Source organism: Bufo gargarizans, chromosome 1 (genome assembly GCF_014858855.1).
Source record: "Bufo gargarizans isolate SCDJY-AF-19 chromosome 1, ASM1485885v1, whole genome shotgun sequence".
NCBI lineage: Eukaryota > Metazoa > Chordata > Amphibia > Anura > Bufonidae > Bufo > Bufo gargarizans.
Genome location: NC_058080.1, coordinates 700,021,108 through 700,048,373, shown reverse-complemented (window position 1 = coordinate 700,048,373; position 27,266 = coordinate 700,021,108). Strand labels below are relative to the sequence as shown.

Below are 27,266 nucleotides of genomic sequence, written 5' to 3'. Positions count from 1 at the left end.
AACTGTTAGCATTTTATTGATACAGAGTGTTTAGAAGTGTTTTTTTCTATGCATCTGCTCATGAACTTCTTGGATGCTACGGAGAGGTTCTTGAGTCAGTATTGAAAAGCTCTACAGTTCCTTAGAAGATGTGCTTGACGTTTGAAGTGTGCATAGTGCAGGTATGGTCAACGTATTGAGCATCTGAGTCACCTGATGACTTTGGCTCCTTGGCAGCATCAGCAGGTACTGTCCCAGCCTCCACAGTCACACTCGGTTTGTTCACCTCTGAGTAATAAGCAAGGAGCTCCACGTCTCTCTCAAACTTGTGTCCCTCAGCCAGCGATACCTGGAAATATAAACATGCATTATGTCGGACATTTACTATGGATTTATGCAGTCCGCACAGCTCTGTTATCCCCTCACCTTGGCTGCGGTCTTGTCCTCATTAGTGTACTCCACAGGGCTGATATCACAGTTGGATACTATTTTGACAATGCCGAATACAGACTGGAAGTGTGCTCTCAGACTCAGGGTATACGGGATCTCTCCTATAGGCACCTGTGGGCGTGTGGCAGTCACACTCACAGGTTGGTCTAGAATGGGGAATTGGGGACGATGAACAAGGAGAAAAGCAGGAAAAGTAAATAAGCTTGATACAATGCATTCCGAAAAGTCTTCAGACCCTTTCACATTTGTTATGTTGCAGCCTTTAGCGGGAAAAAAAAAAAGTCAAGTTTTTCCCAATCATGACAAAGTGAAAACAGAGATACTCCTACACCTTGATTAGAGTCCACCTGAGGTAAATTCAGTTGATTGGACAGGATTTGGAAAGGCACAAACTTGTCTACCTATATAAGGTTTCACAGCTGACAATGCATATCAGAGCAAAAACCAAGCCATGAGGAGGAAGGGACTGCCTTCAGGATTGTGTGGAGCTACAGATCTGGAGAAGGGGACAAAAATGTCTGCTGCACTGAAAGTTCCAAAGAGCACAGTGGTTTCCATAATTCCTAAATGAAAGAAGTTTGGAACAACTGGAACTCTTCCTAGAGCTGGCCGCCCCACCAAATAAAGTTATCAGAGGAGAAGGGTCTTGGTAAGTGAGGTGACCAAAAACCCAATGGTCACTCTGGCTGGGCTCCTAACCCTGTGTGCAGATGGGAGAAACTTCTAGAAGTTCACCCATCACAGCAGCACCCCACCAATCTGGGCTTTATGGCAGAGTGGCCATAAAGAAGCCTCTGCTTAGTAAAAGACACATGAAAGCTGCCTTGAGTTTGCAAAAAAGCACCTAAAGGACTCTCAGACTGTGAGAAACAAGATTGTCTGGTCTCATGAAACAAGACTTTTTTGTCTGAATTCTAAGGGTCAAGTCTGAGGGAAACCAGGCATTTGCTTATCACCTGGCTAATGCCACCCCTACAGTTAAGCATGGTGGTGGCAGCATCATGCTATGGGAATGTTTTTCAGCGGCTCGGACAGGAAGATTGGTCAAGATTGAGGGAAAGCTGAATGGAGCAAAGTACAGAGATAGTCTTAATGAAAACCTGATCCAGAGTGCTCTGGACCTCAGGCTGGGAGGAAGGGTCACCTTCAAACAAGACAATGATCTACACACAAAGCTAATACAACACAGGAGTGGCTTAGGGACAACTCTGCAAATCTCTTTGAGTGGCCCAGCTAGAGCCCTGACTTGGACCCAAGCAAACATCTCTAGATAGATCTGAAAATGACTGTCCACCGACAGTCCTCATCCAACCTGACTGAGGATCTGCAGAGAAGAATGGGAGAAAATCAAGAAATTACTTTATCACTTTATTATTGAGTGCAGAATTAAGGAGGAAAAACTAGATTTTTTTTAATTTTAGCACAAGGCCACAACATAACAAAATGTGAAAAAGTAGAAGGTTCATAAGACTTCCTAAATGCATTGTAGATCACAACAGGATGTGGCTACTGTTATGTATCATTCGTGATTCAGTATGACATCTGCAGTATATGTATATTATCAGCTCTTCATGCATTAACCCTGAAATCAATCACTCATCATTATCCAAAGCATCCTTGTATGCTCTAAGAATCCATAGCCCTTCAAAGCGAGTTTTAAATGTTTGATACTTTAGAGCAGGATATACTTGTGCGTGTTAACAGAGTGGCATCTCATTGGCTGTGATGTAAACGTAGCAACAGCGTATATTTTAGGTGCATGGACTGTTTTGGGGTGTGATTTATGCTCAATTTGCAATCTAAGTTGAAGGTGAGCGCAAGACTGAGTAGAAAAAGATAAACCCCTTGCAGTTGAACCCATATCACATGCTGGGATGGTGCATAAATGGCAGGCATGCATGTCAATTACTTTATAAGAGCATGAACATTTTTTGAGGGTCAGCTTGACTGCCTTACCTTTTGGGGTATATCTGGGGTTGAGGACAGCAGGAAGCACAAATCGGACGGCGCCGTCAGCCTCGACTGGAAGCTCCCGCACATATTTTAATGTCACTTCAGCCTCCTGACCAGGTGGCAGGTTCCCAACATTGCAGCTGAAAACATCAGCAGAGCTTTTGTCTTCTTCCAGAAGAAAAGCCTGCTGGCCTTGGCTGATGGCCTCATCGTAGGTCTTATGAGCCTGGAGGAAGAGGAAGGAGAAGAGGGCTATGCTATATCAAGATCTGGCTAGCTGGGTATATTATACGGTATATAGTTTACAGACTTCACAGATAAAATTTTCCAGCAATTTCTGCTGGTTCAGGGTCTGCACAGAGCTTGATTTAAGATTTACATTATGGGAACTATTGTTTTTAACTCCTTGACTCACTTTCTCAGTAAAGCATCATACCACCAGAGAATGTTTTTCTAATATAATGTTTAATATTTTTCTACAGGAAGATGCACTCAAAAAAGGCCAAATATAAATATTCTGTAATAACTCTCACTAGGACTAAGCAATCTGCTCTGCTTAGTGTATATTAAGCTTTGAACAAGTAGGGATGCCCCAGCGTCACAGCGATGAGGTAGGTGCCGGACAGCCATTGTGATGTTTGACCTGGTGCACACCCCTGTACCTCTTCACTTAGTCACTCGACTTATAATCAGGATGGTCGTGTACTGTATTGAGCAGTGTATCTTCATGGTAAAATGCGTACCTAAAATTTTTTGAAGTTTGTGAATCATTGGACTAGATGGTAGTGAGTTAGCGGAGCGTTACTTCCAGCAAGATGGAGCAATGTGTCACACATGGGAAAGGAGCATGGCAGAAATGTTTACATCGGCACACTGCTGGGCGGAGGCTTCCCGGTGACGTCACCAGCTCTAATGGGTGGGCTTTAGTGCTGCCATGCTCCTTCACTGTGCTTACTGCTGGGCGGAAGCCTCCAGCTAGCAGCCCCTATGGAGAGCTTAGTACGTTACCGGAACTCCAAATTAAAACCATTGACCTGAGCGATTCAGCGCAGGGCAAGAGGGGCTGGAGAGGCAAGGATGGGGATATTGTAATGATCAGTGTGGGGGGAAAACTGAACACAGGAGGGAAGGGGAACAGTAACTGGGCATGGACATTAGGGAAGGAACAGGTCACCTCCTAAACAACCCTAATCCGGGCCCTAACTACCTATCAATATGAATAGACCTTGAAGATAGGAATATTCATATGCAGGATACCTAGGACCTTATTTTTCTATAAGCCCCTGGAATAAGGTTAGGACCAGAGACAACCCATTTGTTAGGATCTGGACTTGAACCTGGGACCTCTGCTGTGTCTGGCAGTGCCTCTACTTGCTGAGCCACCTAAGTTAGTACTTAGACCCCGTACCTCAGGTGAACCCGTGTCATCAGCCAAGGTGCCCTGTGTGAATATCTGCTCCGCTGCTATAGCTACTGGCCTCCGAGCCTGACTCCAGATCGTGACAGAATATTCTGGCCCAAAACATGGAGGCCGTTGTAGCAGCTGCTGTGGCTCCTCTCAGGGTGCAAATCTCTGAGTTGCAGGCATTTGGTGTTAACTACCAGGAAAAGTTTGCTGATTTACAAATTGAAGTGAAAGGGCTACAAGAGGACATCCTTGATCTGCATAGACAATTGCGGGACTTTCGTTCCCGCGATACTGCTGCCGTAGATACTAACGCACGAATGCCCTTACCATTCAACTTTATTGGAGACCGGCACCATTGCAGAGGTTTCCTTAATCAGTGTCGTATATACTTTCAGATGCAACCAGCTGCATTTGCTTCTGACAGGAAAAAGGTGCTGTTTATTATCAATCTCCTGACTGAGGAAGCCTTAGCCTGGGCCTCCCCTTATGTGGAAAAAGATTATGTCATCCTGCATAATTTCAATAATTTTGTGGCTGCTATGAATCAAGTTTTCAATGATCCTAACCGCTGTGCTACTGCTGAGGCAAAATTGCACAAATTACGGCAGGGTAGACGCTCTGTTGCAGAGTACACCACGGAATTCCGACGTTGGATCTCAGATACCAATTGGAATCCAGCAGCACAAAAGAGTCAGTTCTGTCAAGGACTCTCTGAACAAGTAAAAGATGAACTTGCCAGAGTAAAAGTCCTGTAGACCTTGAGGCTTTTATTAAATTATGTATTCAAATTGATCAGAGGTTTACTAAAAGGAGAAAAGAGAGACTGGTAATCCTAGACAGTAATAGTGACATGAGTTTTTCTACTAGTCAGTTTACTCCTAAGGGTCCAAGAGTTCTTCCGGATTCTGATAGTCCTGAACCTATGCAGGTGGATGCTATTAAAAAATCTATTACTACTCAGGAGAAAGAAAGACGGCGTTCAGAGAACTTATGTCTTTATTGTGGAGACTCTGGACATTGCGCAATTAATTGTACCAATAAATTTAAAAGAACAATTGCGGCAACTGATGTTGTATCTGAACAAATAAACTCAATTTCTCAGTCTGTCTCTCCTTTGATTCAGGAAGCAAATAAAGTTAATTCTTTATCAACTCATTTTATCATCCCTATAAAGCTTATCGTTGAAGATGGTGAAATACCTTGTTCTGCTATGCTGGACTCAGGGGCCGGGGGAAACTTCATGGACGTTGAATTTGCCCAAAATCATAACATTCAAATAAGAAATAAACTCGCCCCAATTGATATGGAAACTGTGGATGGCTCACCATTATCTTCAGGACCTGTTACCCATGAGACTGTTTCACTTAACCACCTCAGCCCCCCTAGCTTAAACACCCTTAATGACCAGACCACTTTTTACAATTCTGCACTACACTACTTTCATCGTCTATTGCTCGGTCATGCAACTTACCACCCAAATTAATTTTACCTCCTTTTCTTCTCACTCAAATGGGAAAAGTTGTCTTTTGCTGAGATATTTATCTCACCCAGCATGGGTATATGTAAAATGACACCCCAAAACACATTGCCCTACTTCTGAGTACGGCGATACCACATGTGTGACACTTTTTTTGCAGCCTAGGTGGGCAAAGGGGCCCACATTCCAAAGAGCACCTTTCGGATTTCACAGGCCATTTTTTACACATTTTGATTTCAAACTACTTCTCACGCATTTGGGCCCCTAAAATGCCAGGGCAGAATAACTACCCCACAAGTGACCCCATTTTGGAAAGAAGACACCCCAAGATATTTCGTGATGGGCATAGTGAGTTCATGGAAGTTTGTATTTTTTGTCACAAGTTAGTGGAATATGAGACTTTGTAAGAAAAAAGATATCATAATTTTCCGCTAACTTGTGACAAAAAATAAAATATTCGAGGAACTCGCCATGCCCCTCACGGAATACCTTGGGGTATCTTCTTTCCAAAATGGGGTCACTTGTGGGGTAGTTATACTGCCCTGGCATTTTAGGGGCCCCAATGCGTGATAAGTAGTTTGAAATCTAAATCTGTAAAAAATGCCCTGTGAAATCCGAAAGGTGCTCTTTGGAATGTGGGCCCATTTGCCCACCTAGGCTGCAAAAAAGTGTCACATATCTGGTATTGCCATACTCAGAAGAAGTAGGGCAATGTGTTTTGGGGTGTTTTGTTACATATACCCATGCTGGGTGAGAGAAATATCTCGGTAAAAGACAACTTTTCCCATTTTTTTATACAAAGTTGGCATTTGACCAAGATATTTATCTCACCCAGCATGGGTATATGTAAAATGACAAAAACACATTCCCCAACTTCTCCTGAGTACGGCGATACCACATGTGTGACACTTTTTTGCAGCCTAGATGTGCAAAGGGGGCAAAATCCCTTTTAGGAGGGCATTTTTTGACATTTGTATTCCAGACTTCTTCTCACGCTTTAGGGCCCCTAAAATGCCAGGGCAGTATATATACCCCACATGTGACCCCATTTTGGAAAGAAGACGCCCCAAGGTATTCAATGAGGGGCATGGCGAGTTCATCGAATTTTTTTTTTGGCACAAGTTAGCGGAAATGTTTATTTTTGTTGTTTTTTCTCACAAAGTCTCCCTTTCCGCTAACTTGGGACAAAAATTTCAATCATTCATGGACTCAATATGCCCCTCAGCGAATACCTTGGGGTGTCTTCTTTCCAAAATGGGGTCATTTGTGGGGTGATTGTACTGCCCTGGCATTTGAGGGTATCCACAATCATTACATGTATGGCCAGCATTAGGAGTTTCTGCTATTCTCCTTATATTAAGCATACAGGTAATGAGATTTTTTTTTTTTCCGTTCAGCCTCTGGGCTGAAAGAAAAAATGAACGGCACGGATTTCTTCATTCGCATTGATCAATGTGGATGAAAAAATCTCTGGCAAAAAAAAAAGAGGGGAAAGGCGTCTGCCAGGGCATAGGAGCTCCTCCCAACATCCATACCCACTTAGCTCGTATGCCCTGGTAAACCCGATTTCTCCATTCACATCAATCGATGTGGATGAATAAATCATTGCCAGGAATTTTTTATTTATTTTTTTATATACAAAGCTTGCCAAAGCATATGAACACCGCCGTCCCCTCAGCTCATATGCCTCGGCAAACGTATCTTTTACTGCAGAGGAGAAATCTCGTCTTGCAGTGCCGCATACTCCGACTTTTGTGTAATCTGACAGCAGCGCAATGCTTCTGTCAGAATGCACATCAGTGCTGCAGCTAGTCGATCGGTTGGTCCACCTGGAAGGTAAAAAAAACAAAACAAAAAAGAAAAAACCAGGCCGCAACGCAATAAGTTTATTAACTTTATAATAACATTTGAACGGAACATATAAACTTTATTTAACTTTTTGAACACAACGTTAACTTTTTTGCTTACTGGTTTTTTTTTTTTTACCTTTATAGGACAAACTTCTCCTTCCCCATGGAACAATGTGCAAAGCGCAAATCGCCCAAAGATGTGGCGAAGAACATTATGCACTTTGTCCCAGGTGAAAGGAGAGGTTTGTAGCAGCTGTGAGTGAAAGGGCCCTGTGTGCCTGTCCTGTGAGATGCAGGAGGTTCTCGATGATCTCTTCCTGAAATTTGAGGAAGTATCCTGTTCTCCCAGCCTTACTGTAGAGAACAAAACTATTATACAGAGCCAATTGAATTAAATATACAGACACCTTTTTATACCAGTGTCTGGTGCATCAGGAAACTAAATAGGGAGCCAACATCTGGTCATTGAAGTCCACCCCTCCCATGAGCGAATTATAGTCATAGACACAGAGGGGCTTTTTAATGACACTGGTTGCTCGTTCAATTTGTATTGTCGTGTCTGCGTGGATAGAGGAGAGCATGTAAACGTCACGCTTGTCTCTCCATTTCACCGCAAGCAGTTCTTCATTACACAAGGCAGCCCTCTCCCCCTTTGCAAGACGGGTGGTAATGAGCCGTTGGGGAAAGCCCCTGCGACTAGGTTGCGCAGTGCCACAGCAGCCAATCTGTTCTAGGAACAAATGCCTGAAGAGGGGCACACTTGTGTAGAATTTGTCCACATAAAGATGGTACCCCTGGCCAAATAAGGGTGACACCAAGTCCCAGACTGTCTTCCCACTGCTCCCCAGGTAGTCAGGGCAACCGACCGGCTCCAGGGTCTGATCTTTACCCTCATAGATCCGAAATTTTGGGGTATAGCCTGTGGCCCTCTCACAGAGCTTATACAATTTGACCCCATACCGGGCGTGCTTGCTTGGGATGTATTGTTTGAAGCCAAGGCGCCTGGTAAAATGTATAAGGGACTCGTCTACGCAGATGTTTTGCTCAGGCGTATACAAATCTGCAAATTTGTTGTTAAAGTGGTCTATGAGGGGCCGAATTTTGTGGAGCCGGTCAAAAGCCGGATGGCCTCTGGGACGGGAGGTGGTGTTATCAATAAAGTGCAGGAAACGCAGGATGGCCTCAAATCGTGCCCTGGACATGGCAGCAGAGAACATGGGGATGTGATGTATTGGGTTCGTGGACAAATATGACCGCAATTCATGCTTTTTGGTTAGACCCATGTTGAGGAGAAGGCCCAGAAAAAAATTTAATTTGGAAACTTGGACGGGTTTCCACTGGAAAGGCGGGGCATAATAGCTTCCCGGGTTGGCGGCTATAAATTGAGTGGCATACCGATTTGTTTCTGCCACGACTATGTCCAAGAGCTCCGCAGTCAAGAACAGCAAAAAAAAATCCCAGGGCCGAACCGATCTGAGCTGTCTCAACCGGAACTCCAGACGGGCGGTGAAAGGGGAACTAATGGTGCGGCTGAAGTTGGGGACTGCACGTGCCACCGTACCAGCTTCAACTGCCTTCTGGTGCTCGCCACTTCACCATGTTGTACGGCAGTGCTGGTACTAGGTCCAGGGTGGGCTGCGCTGCTGGTGTATGCCTCACCACGTAATCCGACAGTGCCAGCCCTAATCTACTGCCCTTGAAGCGGATCCTGCGCAACCTGTGGTCTAGCAACACGGGGCCGGGTACGCCTGGTGCTATCAGGGACCTCAACCTCCTCGTCCGAACTTTGGGTCAGACTGCCACTGCTTTCTACAGGTTCATATTCTGACCCGCTGGATTCGTTAGATGAGGGTTCCAATTCCTCATCCGACTGGGTCAGAATCCTGTAGGCCTCTTCAGAAGAATACCCCTTGTTTGACATTTGAACTACTAAATTTGGGGGGTATTCCCTGAGACTACCCAAGAAAAAAAGCAAGCCTGTCTTATAAATGGGAGGCTAGCGAAGTACCGGAGGCCACTGCGATTGATAAAAAATATCAAAACTGATTTTTTTATCGCCAAAGCGCTTGTAAAGTGATTGTGCAGTGATAAAAAAAAATAACAAAAATGTTGTCACTGCGGCGGGGCAGGCCTGATCGGGCAAACACAGCGTTTTGGGTGGAGGGGGAGCTAAGGTGACACTAATACTATTATAGATCTGACTGTGATCAGTTTTGATCACTTATGGATACTATAAAAGTACAAATGCTGATTAGCGATACGCTAATCAGCGAATCAGTGACTGCGGTGCGGTGGGCTGGGCGCTAAACGATCGCTAACTACCTAACCAAGGGGCCTAAACTATCCTAAAACCTAACAGTCAATACCAGTGAAAAAAAAAAAAAAGTGACAGTTTACACTGATCATTTTTTTCCATTTCACTAGGTGATTGACAGGGGCGATCAAGGGGTTAATTGGGGTGATGGGGGGTGATCTGGGGGCTAAGTGTGGTATTTGGTGTACTCACTGTGAACTGAGCTCCTCTGCTGAGACCAACCGACGAAAAGAATCAGCAGAGGAGCACAGCAGCCATTTAACACCTTATATTTATAAATATAAGGTGTTAAATGGCCTGTGATTCGTTTTTTTTTTAAAATCATCAGCCTGCCAGCGATGATCATTGGCTGGCAGGCTGATGATGCAACCCCCCCTCAAACTCGATGCGCATGCGCAGGCCGGCTGTGAGCGTCATCTCGCGTCTCACGAGATGACGCATCCCTGTGTGACTCTGCCTGAGACTGCCGCCTCCGGACCGCGATCCTGCGTTAGGCGGTCCGGAGACGGTTAAACTCCTAATTGAGACTGACCATCAGGAGACTATCAGCTTTCAGCTGATCACATCACCCAAGTTCCCTATCATCCTGGGCATTCCTTGGTTCTCTATCCATAATCCATCTATCAACTGGGAAACACATTCTTTAAGCTTTACATCTGACCATTGCAAAAAACATTGCAAGGAAGCTTATCAAATAAGCCTTCCACCAACCCTGGATTCACAAGCAGTTATGGTAACTACCCAGTCATACGACAAGCTACCTCCACAATATCTTGAGTTTCGGGACGTTTGTGATAAAAAGAACGCCGATCAGCTGCCTCCTCATCGCTATAATGATTGCCCCATTGAATTGCTTCCAGGAGCAGAAATACCCTTTGGTCGCCTTTTTTCTTTATCAGAACCTGAACTGAAGGTGCTTCGGGAGTGGCTTAATGAGAATCTGGAGAAGGGTTTTATCAGACACTCAACCTCTCCTGCTGGGGCAGCGTTGTTCGCCGTAGAGAAAAAGGACTCAACCCTGCGTCCGTGTATCGACTACAGAGATTTAAACAGGATCACAATAAAAAATCGCTATCCACTCCCACTGATTCCAGAAATGCTCGAGAGACTCCGCTCCGCCAAGCTCTTTACCAAATTAGATTTACGGGGGGCATACAACCTTGTCCACATTCATCCTGGAGATGAATGGAAAACTGCTTTCAGAACCAGATATGGACATTTTGAGTCTTTGGTCATGCCCTTTGGACTGTGCAATGCTCCCGCAACCTTTCAGCATTTTATTAATGATGTTTTCCGAGATTTGCTGGATCAGTTTTTAATAGCATATTTGGATGATATTCTCATTTTTTCTGATAATTTGGAAGAACATCACAAGCATGTCTGTATTGTCTTTGAGAGACTAAGGCGGAATCAACTTTATATCAAACTAGAGAAATGCGAGTTTGAACAAAGTCAGATCCAGTTTTTGGGTTACATAATTTCTTCTGAAGGGGTACGCATGGATCCTAATAAGATCAAAGCAGTGGTGGATTGGCCTGTCCCTAGGAATGTTAAGGAGATACAACGATTTGTTGGATTTGCCAACTTTTACAGAAGATTTATAAGGAATTTCTCCAAGGTAATAGCTCCAATTACACAGATGACAAAGAAAGGAATACCCTTTTTGTGGTCACCTGAGTCACAGGCTGCCTTTAGTAAACTAAAGACTCTCTTCACTACTGCACCAATACTGGTACATCCAGATCCTGAACCACCTTTCATCGTAGAAGTTGATGCTTCAGATTCTGCTGTGGGAGCTATCCTTTCTCAGCGAATTGGAGAAAGAATGCAGCTTCAGCCTTGTGCTTATTTCTCTCGACTGATGTCTCCAGCCGAGAAGAATTATGACATTGGAAACAAGGAGCTGCTGGCAATTAAGCAAGCATTTTCTGAGTAGAGGCATCTGCTGGAAGGTGCTAAGCACCCTGTAACAGTTCTCACGGATCATAAAAATGTATTCGTTCTGCCAAGAGGTTGTCATCTAGACAAGCACGTTGGACCCTATTCTTCTCAAGGTTCAATTTGGTATCTCGTACCGCCCTGGGTCTAGGAATGGTAAGGCTGATGCCCTGTCACGGATGTTGTCTGGGCCTCTCCAGGAAAGCAACTCTGAATGTACGATCCTGCCTCAAAATAACTTTCTAGGGGCCATGAGTTCTAAGAGCTTACTTAATCTTCTCAAGGAGGGGTATGAGAATGACCCACTTCTTAATCATCCTCCTAAAGACTATAACCTCAAGTACAGCAACGGTTTTTGGACTCAAGCGCATTGCCTCTATGTACCTGAATCCGTTTGGGTAGAAGCCCTCAGGTTGGTTCACGACTCTAAACTTGCTGGTCATTTTGGGGTTTCTAAGACAGAGGAACTCTTATTACGTTCCTTTTGGTGGCCTCGGTACAAGAAAGATGTCAAGAGTTATGTGGCTTCGCGTCGAACCTGTGCTCGCAATAAGACACCCCGATCTTCTCCTCTGGGGTTACTTCAACCACTGCCTGTTCCATCAAGACCATGGGGGTCAATTTCTATGGACTTTGTGGTCGACCTTCCCCTTTCTAAAGGGATGACCACCATCCTGGTAGTTGTGGATCGTCTCACTAAAATGGGTCATTTTATTCCAGTTAAGGGGGTACCCTCTGCCGAACATACTGCAGAAGTAATGGTCCGGGAAGTTTTTAAACTACATGGAATTCCTGATGATGTGATGTCTGACAGAGGAGTACAGTTTACCTCTAAATTTTGGAGAAGTTTTTGCTCAGCATTGGTTGTAACAATTAATCTGTCCTCAGCTTTTCATCCACAGTCGAATGGTCAGACCGAGAGGACCAATCAAACTTTGGAGCAATACCTTCGATGTTTTGTGAGTTATCTTCAGGATGATTGGGTGAACTACCTTCCTACGGCAGAGTTTGCTTATAATAACTCTAAACATAGCTCCACTTCTCAAAGCCCTTTTCTCCTAAACACTGGGTATCATCCAGTTTTTATTCCAGATCTACCTATTTCAACTCCAATTCCTGCTGTTACCAACAGATTAACTTCATTACAGGAGATCCAGGAGAAATTGACAGATACATTAAAGGAGGCTCAGGAATATTACAAGAAGGCTGCTGACATCGGAGATCAATCCCCACCTTTCACGTAGGTGACAAAGTTTGGTTATCTACCAAAAATTTTAAGGTTCAGGTTCCATGTGCTAAGTTGGGTCAAAAGTTTGTGGGACCTTTTGAGATTTCTGCTCAATTCAACCCGGCCACTTTTCGCCTGAAACTTCCTGACAATATGAGGATTCACCCTGTTTTTCATATATCGCTACTCAAAACGTTTCATGAAAATGCTTTTTCTGGAAGAATTCCTCCTCCTCCTCCACCTGTTGAAGTACAGGGTGAGGAAGAATTTGTGGTGGAAAAAATTCTTGACTCCCGGATCTTTCGGAACAAATTACAATATCTGGTTTAATGGGAAGGATATGGGCCAAATTAAAACTCTTGGGAGCCTGATAAGAATGTTCATTCCCCTAGATTTACAAAGGAATTCCACCAGAGGTTTCCTCACAAACCTGGCCCTAAGACATCCAATGGATGTCCTGGGAGGACGGGAGTACTGTTAGGACCTGGACTTGAACCCGGGACCTCTGCTGTGTCTAGCGGTGCCTCTACTTGCTGAGCCACCTGAAATGCTGGACAGTTCCTTAGACAATTCCTTGAATGATCTTGTCTTGAACCTTGAACTCTTTTGCTCCTCCCATGAACTTCCTGATTTAAGCCATGTCTCTGCACTTCCTGGTTGCCAGAATATTGTGCCTTTACCAGCCAATATCTCGCTCCTGTCTATCCTGCTGCCGACCGTATCTGTGCTACTATCCGTTACTGACTTTTGGCTCGTTCCTCGACTACGCTCCTGCTTAATCCCAACCTGTACCATTCGTTACCGACTTTTGGCTTGTTTCTCAACCACGCTTCTGCTTGATCCCTGCCTGCTATATCTGCTACTGGACCTTGGCTCGCTCACCTCCTGGTGGGGCTATCCTGAGGACCGCGACCTGGTACTAACACGCAGCAAAGTCCATCTCCACCATCAGGAGCTCTGGCGAATACCGGTTAGTACTTAGACCCCGCACCTCAGGTGAACCTGTGTCATCAGCCAAGGTGTCCTGTGTGAATATCTGCTCCATTGCTATAGCTACTGGCCTCCGAGCCTGAGATCGTGACACCATTCCTCCCCAGATGGACGAACGGAAGTCTCTGTCTCAGGCCCAGATACAAACAACAGGGAATATAACAAACACAATACAATAAGAAAAGATAAGACTTATCTGAAAGTAGAAAACTGGCAACTCAAGAAGCACCATAGAGTACAACCGACCAGCTAGTAAGAAGACAGGAAGAAAATCTATAAACCGCACCTCCAAATGTGAGAAGCGGCTACTTATGGGGAAGGTAAATTACCAACAAGCAACACCTAAAGCAAGGGGTGTGGCATTGACCAAATCACAGACACAATAAGATCCACAAGGAACTTGTCAATTTAACCCTGTGTTGCCAGTCTCTCTGATCTCCTGGCACAGGAACGTCTGTGACACATATGAATCTGAATCCGGACAACCCCTTTAAGTCCTTTTTCAGCGACAGGGTAATTTCAAAGGAACTTTGGCCAACACAGTCGAAAAGAAAAGTCTTTCAGAGCATGCTTGGCACTGTGGAACATTTGAAGGAAAACATCCACCAAGAGGTTTCTATTATTCCACTTTTGATATGCCTGCTGATACAAATCAGGAACATGGAGTGCTGAGTTGAAATGTGTCTGGCAGACAACGGAGATCACTTCCATCATCGCATGTAATGCAATCGATTACACATACATCAAGGTATGTAGCATATATTTTTTTATTCACATTGCTTTATCCTAACGGGATAGAACAGAATATTCAGGGCTTTTTAACATTTAATTTGCTGAAATCAGTTCTTACTTTGAAACTATTTTTTCATATTTGAATATCATGCTTACATTAACATAAAGTTTAGCAACTTTGCAAATACGCTACTTGTTCTGATAAATAACGCTGATACACTATTCACTATCCATAGCTACTAAGTGCTTACTTCCCCTCATTCCCTGCTAAGTCAGTGTCTGCACAGAACATGCTTTGTCGATTTGCATCGTAGGATGCACAGTATTTTAATATGGCTCTACATACACAGTACTGACCCCAGGTTGTACCCAACCAACTGAATGAGATATAGGACAGTGTTCAAGTTTATGGCACACAGTTCAGCAGAGAGTAGAGGTTTCCTCTACATGATAGTATCATATAGGAGGTTAAAGCAAAGCATAATTTTTTCGGAATTGCTAGGCAAGTCAATTTTAAGGGTTGTTTTTGGGTATAGAATATCCTGTTCCAAGGGATCATCTTGAAAGAAGATTAACAGTGGCCATAAACACTAGACTATTTCAATATTTTACGTTTGACCAACATTTCTTTAGCTATATCATAGAAAGGAAGAATTGGAAATGTTGAATTTCCAATAACCTAGACGATGCCATTCTGGTCACTGCTGCTCTTCACTTCCCGTCACAGCTCTACGTGCCAGAAATGCTGGAACTACACAGCTCTGTCCATTATGTAGTGGAAGGAGATTGTAACTGCACATTCGCTTCAATGGGAGAAGCACTACAGTAACCAGTTCCATTCACAATACAATGGAGAGAGCTGTGTAATTCCGACATCCACTTCCAGCGCCAGAGTTACAACAAAACAGCTGACTGTCGTGGTCCTGGGTGTCGGACCCCTGCTGGTCTAATATTGATGGCCTATTGAACATATAGGCCATCAATATGAAAATCATGGAAAACTCATTTAAGCGGCTGCAGCTATTCCTCTTGACTCCTCAAACACATGCATGCTTGGTTTGGCCATGTGTGCATGTTTTCAATGAGGGGAGGGGATTAAGCCTCTGCCAGACACCTCTGAGGTAGCCTAAGGGATCTTTATACGGGCCGAGAGACCACCAGATAAATCGCTAACAAGCATTCATAGGAACTTTTATAATCGACTATCTGGGGGTGTAAAAGTACCGCCAATTACTCGGGTAATAGATCATTTATGTGGAAACAAGAAACTTAATTTGGCAGATCCTGTTGTGTAAACCGGCTCTGCTATCAGCAAACAACGAGTCTGTATGTGGACGAGTCATGGCATTAGCGATCGCTCTTCCCCATACCATGGAGGAGATCGCTGCATGTAAATGCGGCGGTCTCCTCTGCTGACAAGCAGGTGCTTCCAGGGAGGGAACGCTTCCCTCCCGACAATCGGCGGCTGTATCGTCCTGTCTAAAGGGACCTTTACATTTCCAAATAATTGCTGAATGAAAGTTCCTATAAATGCTTGTTAGCAATTATATGGCAGATTCTCGGCCCTTGTAAAGGGGACTTTATGCTCTTTGAGAACAAAGGATTGGACATATTGAAATTTAGCATGCTTGATGCTTTTTTCCCATGATATCACCTGTCCGGGGAGACCTGGAACACCCCATACACATAAGATAATTGGTTAGAATTGCTGCTACTGGTGTCCTCAGACTTTGCTCTTATGTGTATGGGTACCATTAGTTGCCACTATTACACTTTTCATGATATCCTCAAAAGCACCAACAAATTACCTGTTCCTTTTCCTGGAGATCGGCTACAATGATCTTTCCCTCAACTTTGGCCTCAAAGCTGTAGACAGCTGAGTCTTCATCCATGGGGAATACAAAGATGGCTTCCACAGCCTTCTCCTCCTCATTCTTGTACTTGAGCGTAGCAGACACATCAGCCACAAAGCCTTTCACCTGGATGTCAACAGAGATCCCCTTGAGAGGAACTGAATGACCCAAAGAAATTGAAGAAGTAATATGTGCATCAACCACCTGTAATGTTCTTGATAGGATTGAGTGCCTAATATAACGTAAATAACATATACCATGTCCCATACTAGTCAAGGCAAAGGTGAGTTAGACAGGGGCACAGGGCACTACTATGACTTTATAGCCTGAATGAGACCCTATGTATCTCACTGATGAAATTAGTGGGTTCTTAAGATTGGATTGGTCCCCTAATGCCCCAGCAATGGTTTAGTCTTTTTTGTTTACTTATTTAATTTTTAAGAGGCGTTTTTCTGTATTTTCATAGGATCAGGTTATCAATATCAGTTTGGTGTTGGTCCGACTTCTGGTACCCACACTGATCAGCTGTTCGAAGAGGACATTGGCTTCCAAAACACGTAGGCCTCTTCCTAGGTGTTCACCGCATAGATTTTTTTTATATTTTAATAGTTTGGACTTTTCTGACGTGGCGATATATAATATGTTTATTTATTGTTTATACATTTTATATGTGAAATTGGGAAAAGGGGTGATTCATACTTAATATTTTGGTGTTCTTTTTTTTACTTTTTTTTTTATTTAATTTAATTGTTTTACACTTTTTATTTAATAACTATTTCCCCCCCCCCCCCCCCTTAGGGGCTATAACCTGGGATTTTTTTTCATCCCTTGTCCTATTCATCCTGATAGAGCTCTATCAGGGTGAATAGGACTTCACACTGTCCCTGCTGCTCTGTGCTTTGTGCACACAACATCAGGGATGTTACCATGGCAGCCACGCTGCAGTGGTAACCGATCGCAGCCCCAGGCTTACACTGCAGGGGCTCTGATCAGAAGCTGCCACTGCCACCAATGAGGGGGAGGGGAGAGGACCCTGTGGCCACTGCCACCAATGAGGGGGAGGGGAGAGGACCCTGTGGCCACTGCCACCAATGATTTTAATACTGGGGGGTGGGGGGAGGGGCCGCACCTGAGGGGTTAACTGCCGCTGATCGCAGCTTCCTGTCAGGGGCAGGGTGCCGGCAATGCGATTCTGCTGCCAGAACCCACCTCCTGTATTATGTGTTAAATACTACTTTATATGAGTCCAGACTAAGTATTAGGCTACACAGAGCTGCGCCCAGAGATGTCCCAGCACTTACTATTATTCCTGGGCGCCGCTCCGTTCGCCCGCTGTGCCCCATTACTGTCTCCTCTCCTGCTCCATATGCCAATTACTATCGGAGCAATGGGGAGGAGACATCAGCTTCTCTAGTGGGCGTTCCTTCTCCCTGGTTGTAGCGCTGTCCAATCGCAGCGCAGGTAGGGGGGGAGTTGCCATTTCAATTTTTGCCTCAGGCAGCATGAAGGCCACGTGCTTCCCTGCCCCTGTCCACAAAGCACTGAGGGAAGGGGGGCCCAAACTGAACTCTTGCACCAGGGTCCATGAGCCTTTAGCTACGCCCCTGGTACTGTACGTTGTATAGCAGCTGTGCTTTGTATTTCAGCCAAGGACGATTTACTAGAATGGAATGAGCTGCACGTAGACTATGTGACAGATGAATGCGACATCACTGGTCTAGGAAGGGGCTGCAGCACTCACTGGAGCACCACGATCTTTTCAAACTACTGATTGATACAATACGTTTAAGTACAGAATATTGGACTGGAAAACTGTAGTCATAGGTAAAGAAAGAAGGATGAATCACTATGGCACTTCTTTCTGCAGCTGCTATAGTCAGGTGTAGATTTGAGCCAAAATTTTAGTTTAGTGTTAATAAATCTGTCTGAAAGTTGTAGACCATGCCTTCTCATAGTAAACCATGCTCACTATTCTGGCCAATCTTCAAAGCTGGTGAGTGGGGAGGGAGAAGTTGCAAATGACAACTTTTGGGGGGCAGATTTATGCCAAAATCTGGTTGAAATTGGTTGATAAACATGGGCCTATATTTCTTTGTAAAATATTGCTGCTGAAAAAGTGGAGACTCTTCTATGTAAGACTAAAGTAGCATTGGTTTAACCTTGGTAAGATGATATTTCTCACGAACAGAATTGGTTCATCACGCAGAAAACAATCCCAATCTGGATAACACAGGGGGTATACTGACGGAGAATCTCCTGTAAAACTTAAATTATTTTCAATTTCTAAGAATTTAAAGGGAGATTCACAACAAATAGCTGGTACCATATCATGAATGAAAGAGAGAGGTCATATGAGGCCATAATTCCCGTCCCTCCCCCTTCCTTTCAGCATTGTCAGGCTCCCCCACATTCTTCTGACCAAAGAATCCTGGGTGGGAGTCTGTTTAAATGGCAAATTAACAGTCAAATAAAGCCCATCTCTCCACAACGACACACCCAAATACACAGTACAACGTGTCTACACTGTTTGCATGTCTCCACGTGAGCTCTGCTTCTAATGCCAACAGATGTAAGGCAGCTATCCTATAAGGCCCCTTTCACACGGGCGAGATTCCGTGCGGGTGCAATGCGTGAGGTGAACGCATTGCATCCGCACTTAATCCAGACTCATTCACTTCAATGGGGCTGTGCAGATGAGCGGGGATTGTCACGCATCACTTGTGTGTTGCGTGAAAATCACAGCATGTTCTATAGTCTGCGTTTTTCACGCAACGCAGGCCCCATAGAAATGAATGGGTTTGTGAAAATCACAAGCATCCGCAAGCGCAGATGCAGTGCGATTTTTCACACATGATTGCTAGCAGATGATATGGATGAGCAACCCCATTAAAGTCTAATCACTGTATTATTTTCCCTTATAACATGGTTATAAGGGAAAATAGCATTCTTAATACAGAATGCTTACTAAAATGTGGATTGAGGGGTTAAAAAAAAGAATAATTAACTCACCTCATCCTCTTGTTCGCGCAGCCGGCATCGTCTTCTTTCTTCTTCTTTCAGGACCTGCAAAAGGACCTTTGATGACGTAATTGAGCTCACCAGGTGGTGAGTGCGGTGACATTAGCGCAGGTCCTGCTGAATGAAGATAGAATGATCTTTGTCAAAGTTCCTTTTGCAGGTCCTGAAAGAAGAAAAAAGAAGACGATGTCGGCTGCGCGATCAATTGGATGAGGTGAGTTTTTTTTTTTTAACCCCTCATGCCACATTTTACTAAGAATTCTGCATTAAGAATGCTATTATTTTACCTTATAATTGTTATAAGGGAAAATAATAAAATGAATACACTTTAATGGGGTCCGGGGTTGCTTTCATCCCCATCATCTCCTAGCAACCATGCGTGAAAATCGCACTGCATCCGTACTTGCTTGCGGATACTTGCGATTTTGACGCAGACCCATTCATTTCTATGGGGCCTGCGTTGCGTGAAAAAGGCAGAATATAGAACATGCTGCGATTTTCAGGCAACGCACAAGTGATGTGTGAAAATCACCGCTCATCTGCACAGCCCCTCTGAAGTGAATGGGTCCGGATTCTGTGCGGGTGCAATAAGTTCACCTCACGCATTGCACCCGCACGGAATTCTCGCTCGTGTGAAAGGATGACAAGGCACTCTACGACAAGGTGCTGCGATCCACGTCAATTAACCCCTCAGGTGCGGCACCTGAAGAGTTAGTTGCCGCAGTTTGGCGGATTACAGAGCCTTGTCATAGAGGGCGGGTGCGGGGTATTGTTATACCGCTGGGAGCCATAGCGCAGCCTAGTATCTGAAAATAGTAAAACCCGGTATCGAATCGGTCCGGGTCTAAAAGTATAATTTGGGTATCAATAGTTCGGTATCCGGTGCAACCCTAATTCATTACACTATGAATATTCCATAAAAGTATGGTTGGATAAACCTTGAATATAGTGACCGCTATATTCCTGAAATGACGACAATAAAAGTCACCCAAGACTCCACAATGAGATATTATACAATTTCTGGTTGGCAAAAAACAGGAAAAAAGTTTCTCACCTGGAAGTTTGGAACCAACAACGATGAGTCCACAACATGGAGGAAGCAGCGGCATCTTGGGTCTTGCTCTGTTAGGACATAAAGCACGACAGTCATCAGGATGTCTCTGTATCTGTGCTTCCTCAGCTCAGTATCTCTGATCTCTATCATATTTTAATTTGAACGTTGTTCTCAGTGACTCACAACTGAAGATTAACAAGAACTCCAAATTCTTCCGTCACGCACCAAAGATTTCTAAGCATTGTTTCATATCTCATTTTTACTACATACTCTGTTTGTGCTCAAACATATCCACAGGTATCTGGCGGGAGTATACATCTTAAAATATTCCTGACATATCTCTCTGATGGAAGTAAAAAACTGAAATGTGAAGAGAACATTAAAGGGGTTGTTATTTTATAAGAAGTTTTTATGTTTTGCTTGAGACCACTTCCAATCTTAATCTGACCCTTTTGTTTAAAGATGAGCCTTAAAGAGGTTGTCCAGGATGTTGATATTGATAACCTATTCTCAGGATCGATCATCATTATCAGATCAGTCGAGTGTATGGAACACCCACCTATCTGATACTGATGGCATGTTTGGAGGTTATGTCATCAAAATCTATAGCTTGGATAAACCCTTTCACAATTAACTCCTCAGGTGCCACACCTGAGGGGTTAATTGACGTGGATCGCAGCACCTTGTCATCCTATATTTGTATTAACAGGCTAATTATCTTCATTGGTGGAGCAGTGGGCCCCCCCAACCCTCCCAGTATTATATTCATTGGTGGCAGTGGCCACAGGGTCCCCTCCTCATTGGTGGCAGTGGTAGCTTCTGATCGGAGCCCCAGCAGTGAAGTCAAAGTCGTGGGGCTCTGGTCTGTTACCATGGCGGCCAGGACGCTACCGAAGCCCTGGCTGCCATGGTTAGCTCCCTGCTGCTGTGTGCACATGGCAGCAGGAAGAGTGTGAAGTCCTATTCACCCTAATAGCGCATCCGCATTTACTTCTATGGGGCCAGGACTGCGTGAAAATTGCAGAATATAGAACATGCTGTTATTTTCACGCAACGCACAAGTGATGTGTGAAAACCAACGCACGTGTACTCAGCCCCATTGAAATGAATGGGTCCAGATTCCGTGCGGGTGCAATGCGTTCGCATCACGCATTGCATTTGCATTAAAGAACTAGCTGACTGCCTCAATGAATACTTCTGTTCAGTTTTTACAAAGGAAAATGAAGGAAAAAGACCTCAGTTAGGAAAGAAGACTAATGAATCTTTTGATGCATGTGTCTTTACAGAGGAAGGTTCTAAGTCAGCTGTCTAAAATTAATACAAATAAGTCACAGGGGCCTGATGGGATACATCCAAAGCTATTAAAAGAGCTCAGCGGTGAACTAGCAAAACCATTAACAGATTTATTTAACCAATCACTGGCAACAGGAGTCGTCCCAGAAGATTGGAAATTAGCAAATGTTGTGCCCATTCACAAAAAAGGTAGTAGGGAGGAATCAGGCAACTATAGGCCAGTAAGCCTGACATCAATAGTGGGGAAACTAATGGAAAACATATTTAAGGAGAGGATTGTGGAACATCTAAAATCCCATGGATTGAAAGATGAAAAACAGCATGGGTTTACTTAAGGGAGATCATGTAAAACTAATCTTATTGATTTTTTTTGATTGGGTGACTAAAATAATAGATAGAGGAGGTGCAGTAGACATCGCTTATCTAGACTTTAGTAAGGCTTTTGATACTGTCCCACATAGAAGGCTTATCAATAAATTGCAGTCATTGGGCTTGGACTCCCATATTGTTGAATGGATTAGGCAGTGGCTGAGGGACAGGCAATAGAGGGTTGTAGTCAACGGAGTATATTCAGACCAAGGTCTTGTTACCAGTGGGGTACCTCAGGGATCTGTTCTGGGACCCGTATTGTTTAATATCTTTATCAGCGAAATTGCAGACGGCCTCGATGGTAAGGTGTGTCTTTTTGCGGATGACACAAAGATTTGTAACAGGGTTGATGTTCCTGGAGGGATACACCAAATGGAAAAGGATTTAGGAAAACTAGAGGAATGGTCAAAAATCTGGCAACTAAATTTAATGTTGATAAGTGCAAGATAATGCACCTGGGACGTAAAAACCCAAGAGCAGAATATAAAATCAATGATACAGTCCTAATCTCAGTATCTGAGGAAAGGGATTTAGGGGTCATTATTTCAGAAGACTTAAAGGTAGGCAGACAATGTCATAGAGCAGCAGGAAATGCTAGCGGAATGCTTGGGTGTATAGGGAGAGGAATTACCAGTAGAAAGAAGGAGGTGCTCTAGTGAGACCTCATTTGGAGTATTGTGCTCAGTACTGGAGACCATATCTCCAGAAGGATATTGATACTTTGGAGAGAGTTCAGAGAAGAGCTACTAAACTGGTACATGGATTGCAGGATAAAACTTACCAGGAAAGATTAAAGGACCTTAACATGTATAGCTTGGAAGAAAGACGAGACAGAGGGGATATGATAGAAACTTTTAAATACATAAAGGGAGTCAACAAGGTAAAAGAGGAGAGAATATTTAAAAGAAGAAAAATTGCTACAAGAGGACATAGTTTTAAATTAGAGGGGCAAAGGTTTAAAAGTAATATCAGGAAGTATTACTTTACTGAGAGAGTAGTGGATGCATGGAATAGCCTTCCTGCAGAAGTGGTAGCTGCAAATACAGTGAAGGAGTTTAAGCATGCATGGGATAGGCATAAGGCCATCCTTCATATAAGATAGGGCCAGGGGCTATTCATAGTATTCAGTATATTGGGCAGACTAGATGGGCCAAATGGTTCTTATCTGCCGACACATTCTATGTTTCTATGTTAAACCTTCATTCATTGCATGAAACCCTTAAAACCCCAGTACAGATGGATCAAAGGAAATTCTATAAAAGTGTAAAAATGTTCTTACAATTTTTGAAAGAGCACATTTTATACATAATCTAGCATGACCTGGCCTTGAGTGAAAAAATGTCATCGATGGGACCTTCACCAGCTGTTAGAATAAAGGGGCCTATGTTGCAGAAAGCAGGATGATATTGTGGGGTTCCCAGAATGGGGAGTTTATGTTAAGAAAGTGGGAATGATTATGGAAAAGTAAGGAACCTTAGATGTCTGTGTGGCAAACCCTGCAAAGACGAGACATAGCTGGAAGAAGTCTTCATAGCGGTCTGGGCCAAAGATGAGAAAATAAAACATCTACAAGCAGAGGAGATGTCACTGGATGTACTAGGCATGTAGCGCTGTATTCTCCTGTATGTTTGGTAGTGTTGAATTTAATAAAAAAAAATAGACTGGTGTCTGTCATTTTGGCAGGAAGATTAGCGCTGAATCCATCAAATTTAAATAAAATGCTGATGGAGGCTAGTAACAGAGCCTCTGATAGCTCTGTTAGAATAGTATCTATCAATTATCTATCTATCTATCAATCATATTTTTCCCCCCAAAGTGGGGGAAAAGTGTCCCTGCATCTTATGGGGTCAATACTAATATGTGCTTCCATTATGGAAGCGCTCATTAGTACCGGAGGACCGGGAAGAGATGAAGGCTCTGTACTTGCCGCTTCCTGGTCCTCAGCTATGATGTAGCTGCGCACAGCATCAGGGCACTCTGTGACTCCCGCTGCACGCATCGGATGACAGCACAGCCGCAGCAGGAAGAAGAGAGAGACAGAGCGCGCTGGAGGTGAGGAGTGGCGGCGTCTGGAGCTGGAGAGGTAAGTGGATTTTTTTATGTGCTCTGTGGCATGGGGACTGATATGAGGCAATCGGGGATGATATAAGGCAATGGCGGCTGATATGAGAAGCAATTGGGGTTGATATGAGAGGCAATAGGGGCTGATATGAGAGGCAATGATGGGGGCCGATATGAGAGGCAATGATGGGGGCCGATATGAGAGGCAATGATGGGGGCCGATATGAGAGGCAATGATGGGGGCCGATATGAGAGGCAATGATGGGGGCCGATATGAGAGGCGATGGGGGCCGATATGAGAGGCAATGGGGGGCTGATATAAGGTAAAAGGGGGGAAAATCCTTTTCCAGCAGACAGGGTCTGTAGATGGAGGACATCAAGTGACAAAAAAAAGGAATAGACTGATTGATTAATAGGTAAAACCATGCTGTCATTCTTAGCCTATCAATGACCCCCCCCCCTTCCCCGTGTACAGTAGTATGACATCTGGTAAGGCAGGTACCAGACATGAGGCGCAGAGGGAAGGAAAAGCGGGTGCCCTAACACAAGGGAGAAGGAGGACCCCTAATTCACCTAGCACTGGCACCCAGCGTCCCTAGATGGGTTGCTCACCCGTACGCTGATCACGTGCCTCGTCCCTGACTTATCCCGGAAGAAGCCCTAGGTAGTGAGTAGGGCGGTGGGAGCACTAGTCCTCACCACTGACACCTAGGGCTACAACAGGGAGTGGACAAACAACACAAACACCACATATAACCCCGAAGGGAGACAACAAACAGTATACAACAAACTGAAGAGGACCGGAGATCCAACCGCACTGGTTCCAACTGCTCCAGCAACTCCACAGCAACACCACCTGAGGTCAGAATAGATAACCTGAAAGGAAGGTCTATATTTGGCAACAAGGGAAGTAGGAAGAGAGAATATATAGTGGCTGGGAGTGGCAGACCCAGAAGAGCTGAAAGGAAAACTACCGATAGCTAGATAGGACAAAAAGGATAGTAAACCAAAACAGGAAAACCTGGACCGGAATCCATTCCCACAACTAGGTCATGGAGCGATCCCTTGAAATCGGGTGAGTAGCCATCCGCTGTGAACTTCTGACCCCAGGCACCACAGGGTCAGCAATAGGTCGTGACACCCTCGTTACAATAGGCCCTTGAATCAGGTCTTTTGTATCGGGATTACAGTTTTTCAGTCATTCAACAGTCATAGTCAACTGCCTGCATACTCGCCTTTAATACTCACTAACCTTTATGACTCACAGAAATTTCTTAACAACTCTGAATTTCATGAACAGTGTTATCAGGAAAAGTGTTATCAGGAAAAAACTGCTGCCAAACTTCTCCCGAGATCAAAAGCAATGGGCATGTTGAAATCCAACAACCTGAGCTTTATTTCCCAGACATCTGCCATGTGACTTAGGTGACTTGCATGTGACTTAGGTCACTGATTTTCCAGCAACATGGTGGTCTTAACGATTGGAAATTCATATAATAAGTTTACTAACAAGGTGATTATAATCCACATAAAGCTGGATTCCCACACCGAAGCATCTATACATCCATGTTACCAGGGCCGTCTTTAATATTGATTGGACCCCGGGCAAAAATTTACTTGGGCCCCCTGGATCCCGCCTTCCCACACCTTAGCATGCAATCACGCTCTCCACCACAACACACACACAAAAAATCCACACACCTGGTAGAGTCCAGTGAATGCCTGTAAATACTTCCAGTTCTGAAGACTCCAGCGGCTCAGGCTGGAAGTGGCACCGCTCTGCAGGAAGGAGACCAGGGCTCGGCTCACCCTAGTGTTACAGTGCACCCCAGCACCCCACAGTATGCAGTATAGCACCCTATAGTATACGAAAATTTTCAAGGGTCTCTAGGACCATCTGTGGCCCTTATTCCTCACTGACTGATTATTAAAACTTATACTTTTATTACATCATATTTAAAATTTATCCTTTTGTATCAGGAGAACACACCATTAAAATTCCTCAGGATCTGGAGTAGGGGTTCTGTGTTTCACACTTTTAAGTACATTCACGTACATACATTTTCGTCACTATACAGCTTACTCTGGAGGTGCCTGATACTTCTCAGGTGTCCCTCCTATCTCTACTTCTCTGTCTAGCTAGGCTTTGTCTCAGCTGTTTATTAAATTGTTTTTTAAAATGTTTACGTCTATGTTTTTTACCCTATCTCCCCCAGATCTTGAACTAAAATCTACCTCCTGCTTCCCTACATGTTTCGCCGTTCCACGGCGTCTTCAGGGGAATTGCAGTTAATGGATAAGGGGGCGGGTCCCGGCCCTTTAAACCCTCTGTTTGTGCGGGCGGATATCAGCTAGCGAATCGGCACTCGTTTCTCTCTATCGATGTGTCCCTCGGCCAATCCGAGGGTGTCTTATGGTAGTGCTGTCCGTCCCTCACTGATGACACTCTGTCTCTTACCTATGACGTAACGTCTTCTTCCCTCCGGCTAGTTTTCAGCATCCGACTCCCTCCAATGACCTCATCACATCGCGCATGTCATAGTGCGCATGCGCCTGGACTTAGAAACATTCCGGATCACTTCCTCCTATACTGTAAATTGCGGTTTATCTTCAATTATTCCCACTGTATCTGCGTTCCTACTTGGAAGAATGTCAGGTACTTCACTACCTGTCAGCTCTTTGGTTATTGTATTTAATTATGGACGTTCCCTGGTCTCATTATTTCTATTGCATGCATTATATCTATCATCTATACTATGTATTACTTTAGGAGAGAATTATGTTTATGGCTCCTATTCCCTAGCTAGACTCTCACATTCTATTGTTTTATATGATTATATTTGTGAGTTTTCTTCCTTCTTATTTACTTCATTGTTTATTTCTAATGACTTATTCATTCTTTTGTGTTGATTTTGTGATCGTTCATTCTCTATTTTATTTGTTCTAAGTTATTATTTTTATAAGTATTTTTATGTGTGTATTTTATTTTTATTTCCTTATATATTATTTATTTTTATTTTTTATTTTTTTATTTTTCTGCTTGTGCTTCTTTAAATACCCAGTTTTCTCTTCTATTAATATTTCTTTTACGTCTATTCATTCAATTTTTACTTATGTCCCATTTGTTCGTGAGTTCTCTCCTTTAGTTCCCCATTTATTAATCTATATTCTTTATTACTCTATTATTTTAGAGACCAGCCCCATTTATGTTCTTTTTTATTTTATTATTTTATTTGTTTTTTATTTATTTGTTTTATTTTATATTTTATTTTATTTTAATTTATCTTATTACCATTTTT

General features: G+C 43.8%; 1 protein-coding gene across 3 annotated transcripts in view; it reads right to left on the bottom strand.

Annotated features, from left to right (window-relative positions):
* The window catches only part of LOC122924804 (von Willebrand factor A domain-containing protein 5A-like), a 212,276-nt gene that overhangs the window by 158,614 nt on the left and 26,396 nt on the right, over window positions 1-27,266 (bottom strand). For all 3 annotated transcript variants that reach the window (XM_044276245.1, XM_044276246.1, XM_044276247.1), the window contains exons 2-6: window positions 20,245-20,312; window positions 16,128-16,330; window positions 2,386-2,608; window positions 406-575; window positions 193-328 (exon numbers count right to left, since the gene is read on the bottom strand). In XM_044276245.1, the coding sequence (XP_044132180.1) occupies window positions 193-328; window positions 406-575; window positions 2,386-2,608; window positions 16,128-16,330; window positions 20,245-20,299 (787 nt within the window). In that variant the 5' untranslated portion in view covers window positions 20,300-20,312. The remainder of the gene's footprint in view (window positions 1-192; window positions 329-405; window positions 576-2,385; window positions 2,609-16,127; window positions 16,331-20,244; window positions 20,313-27,266) is intronic.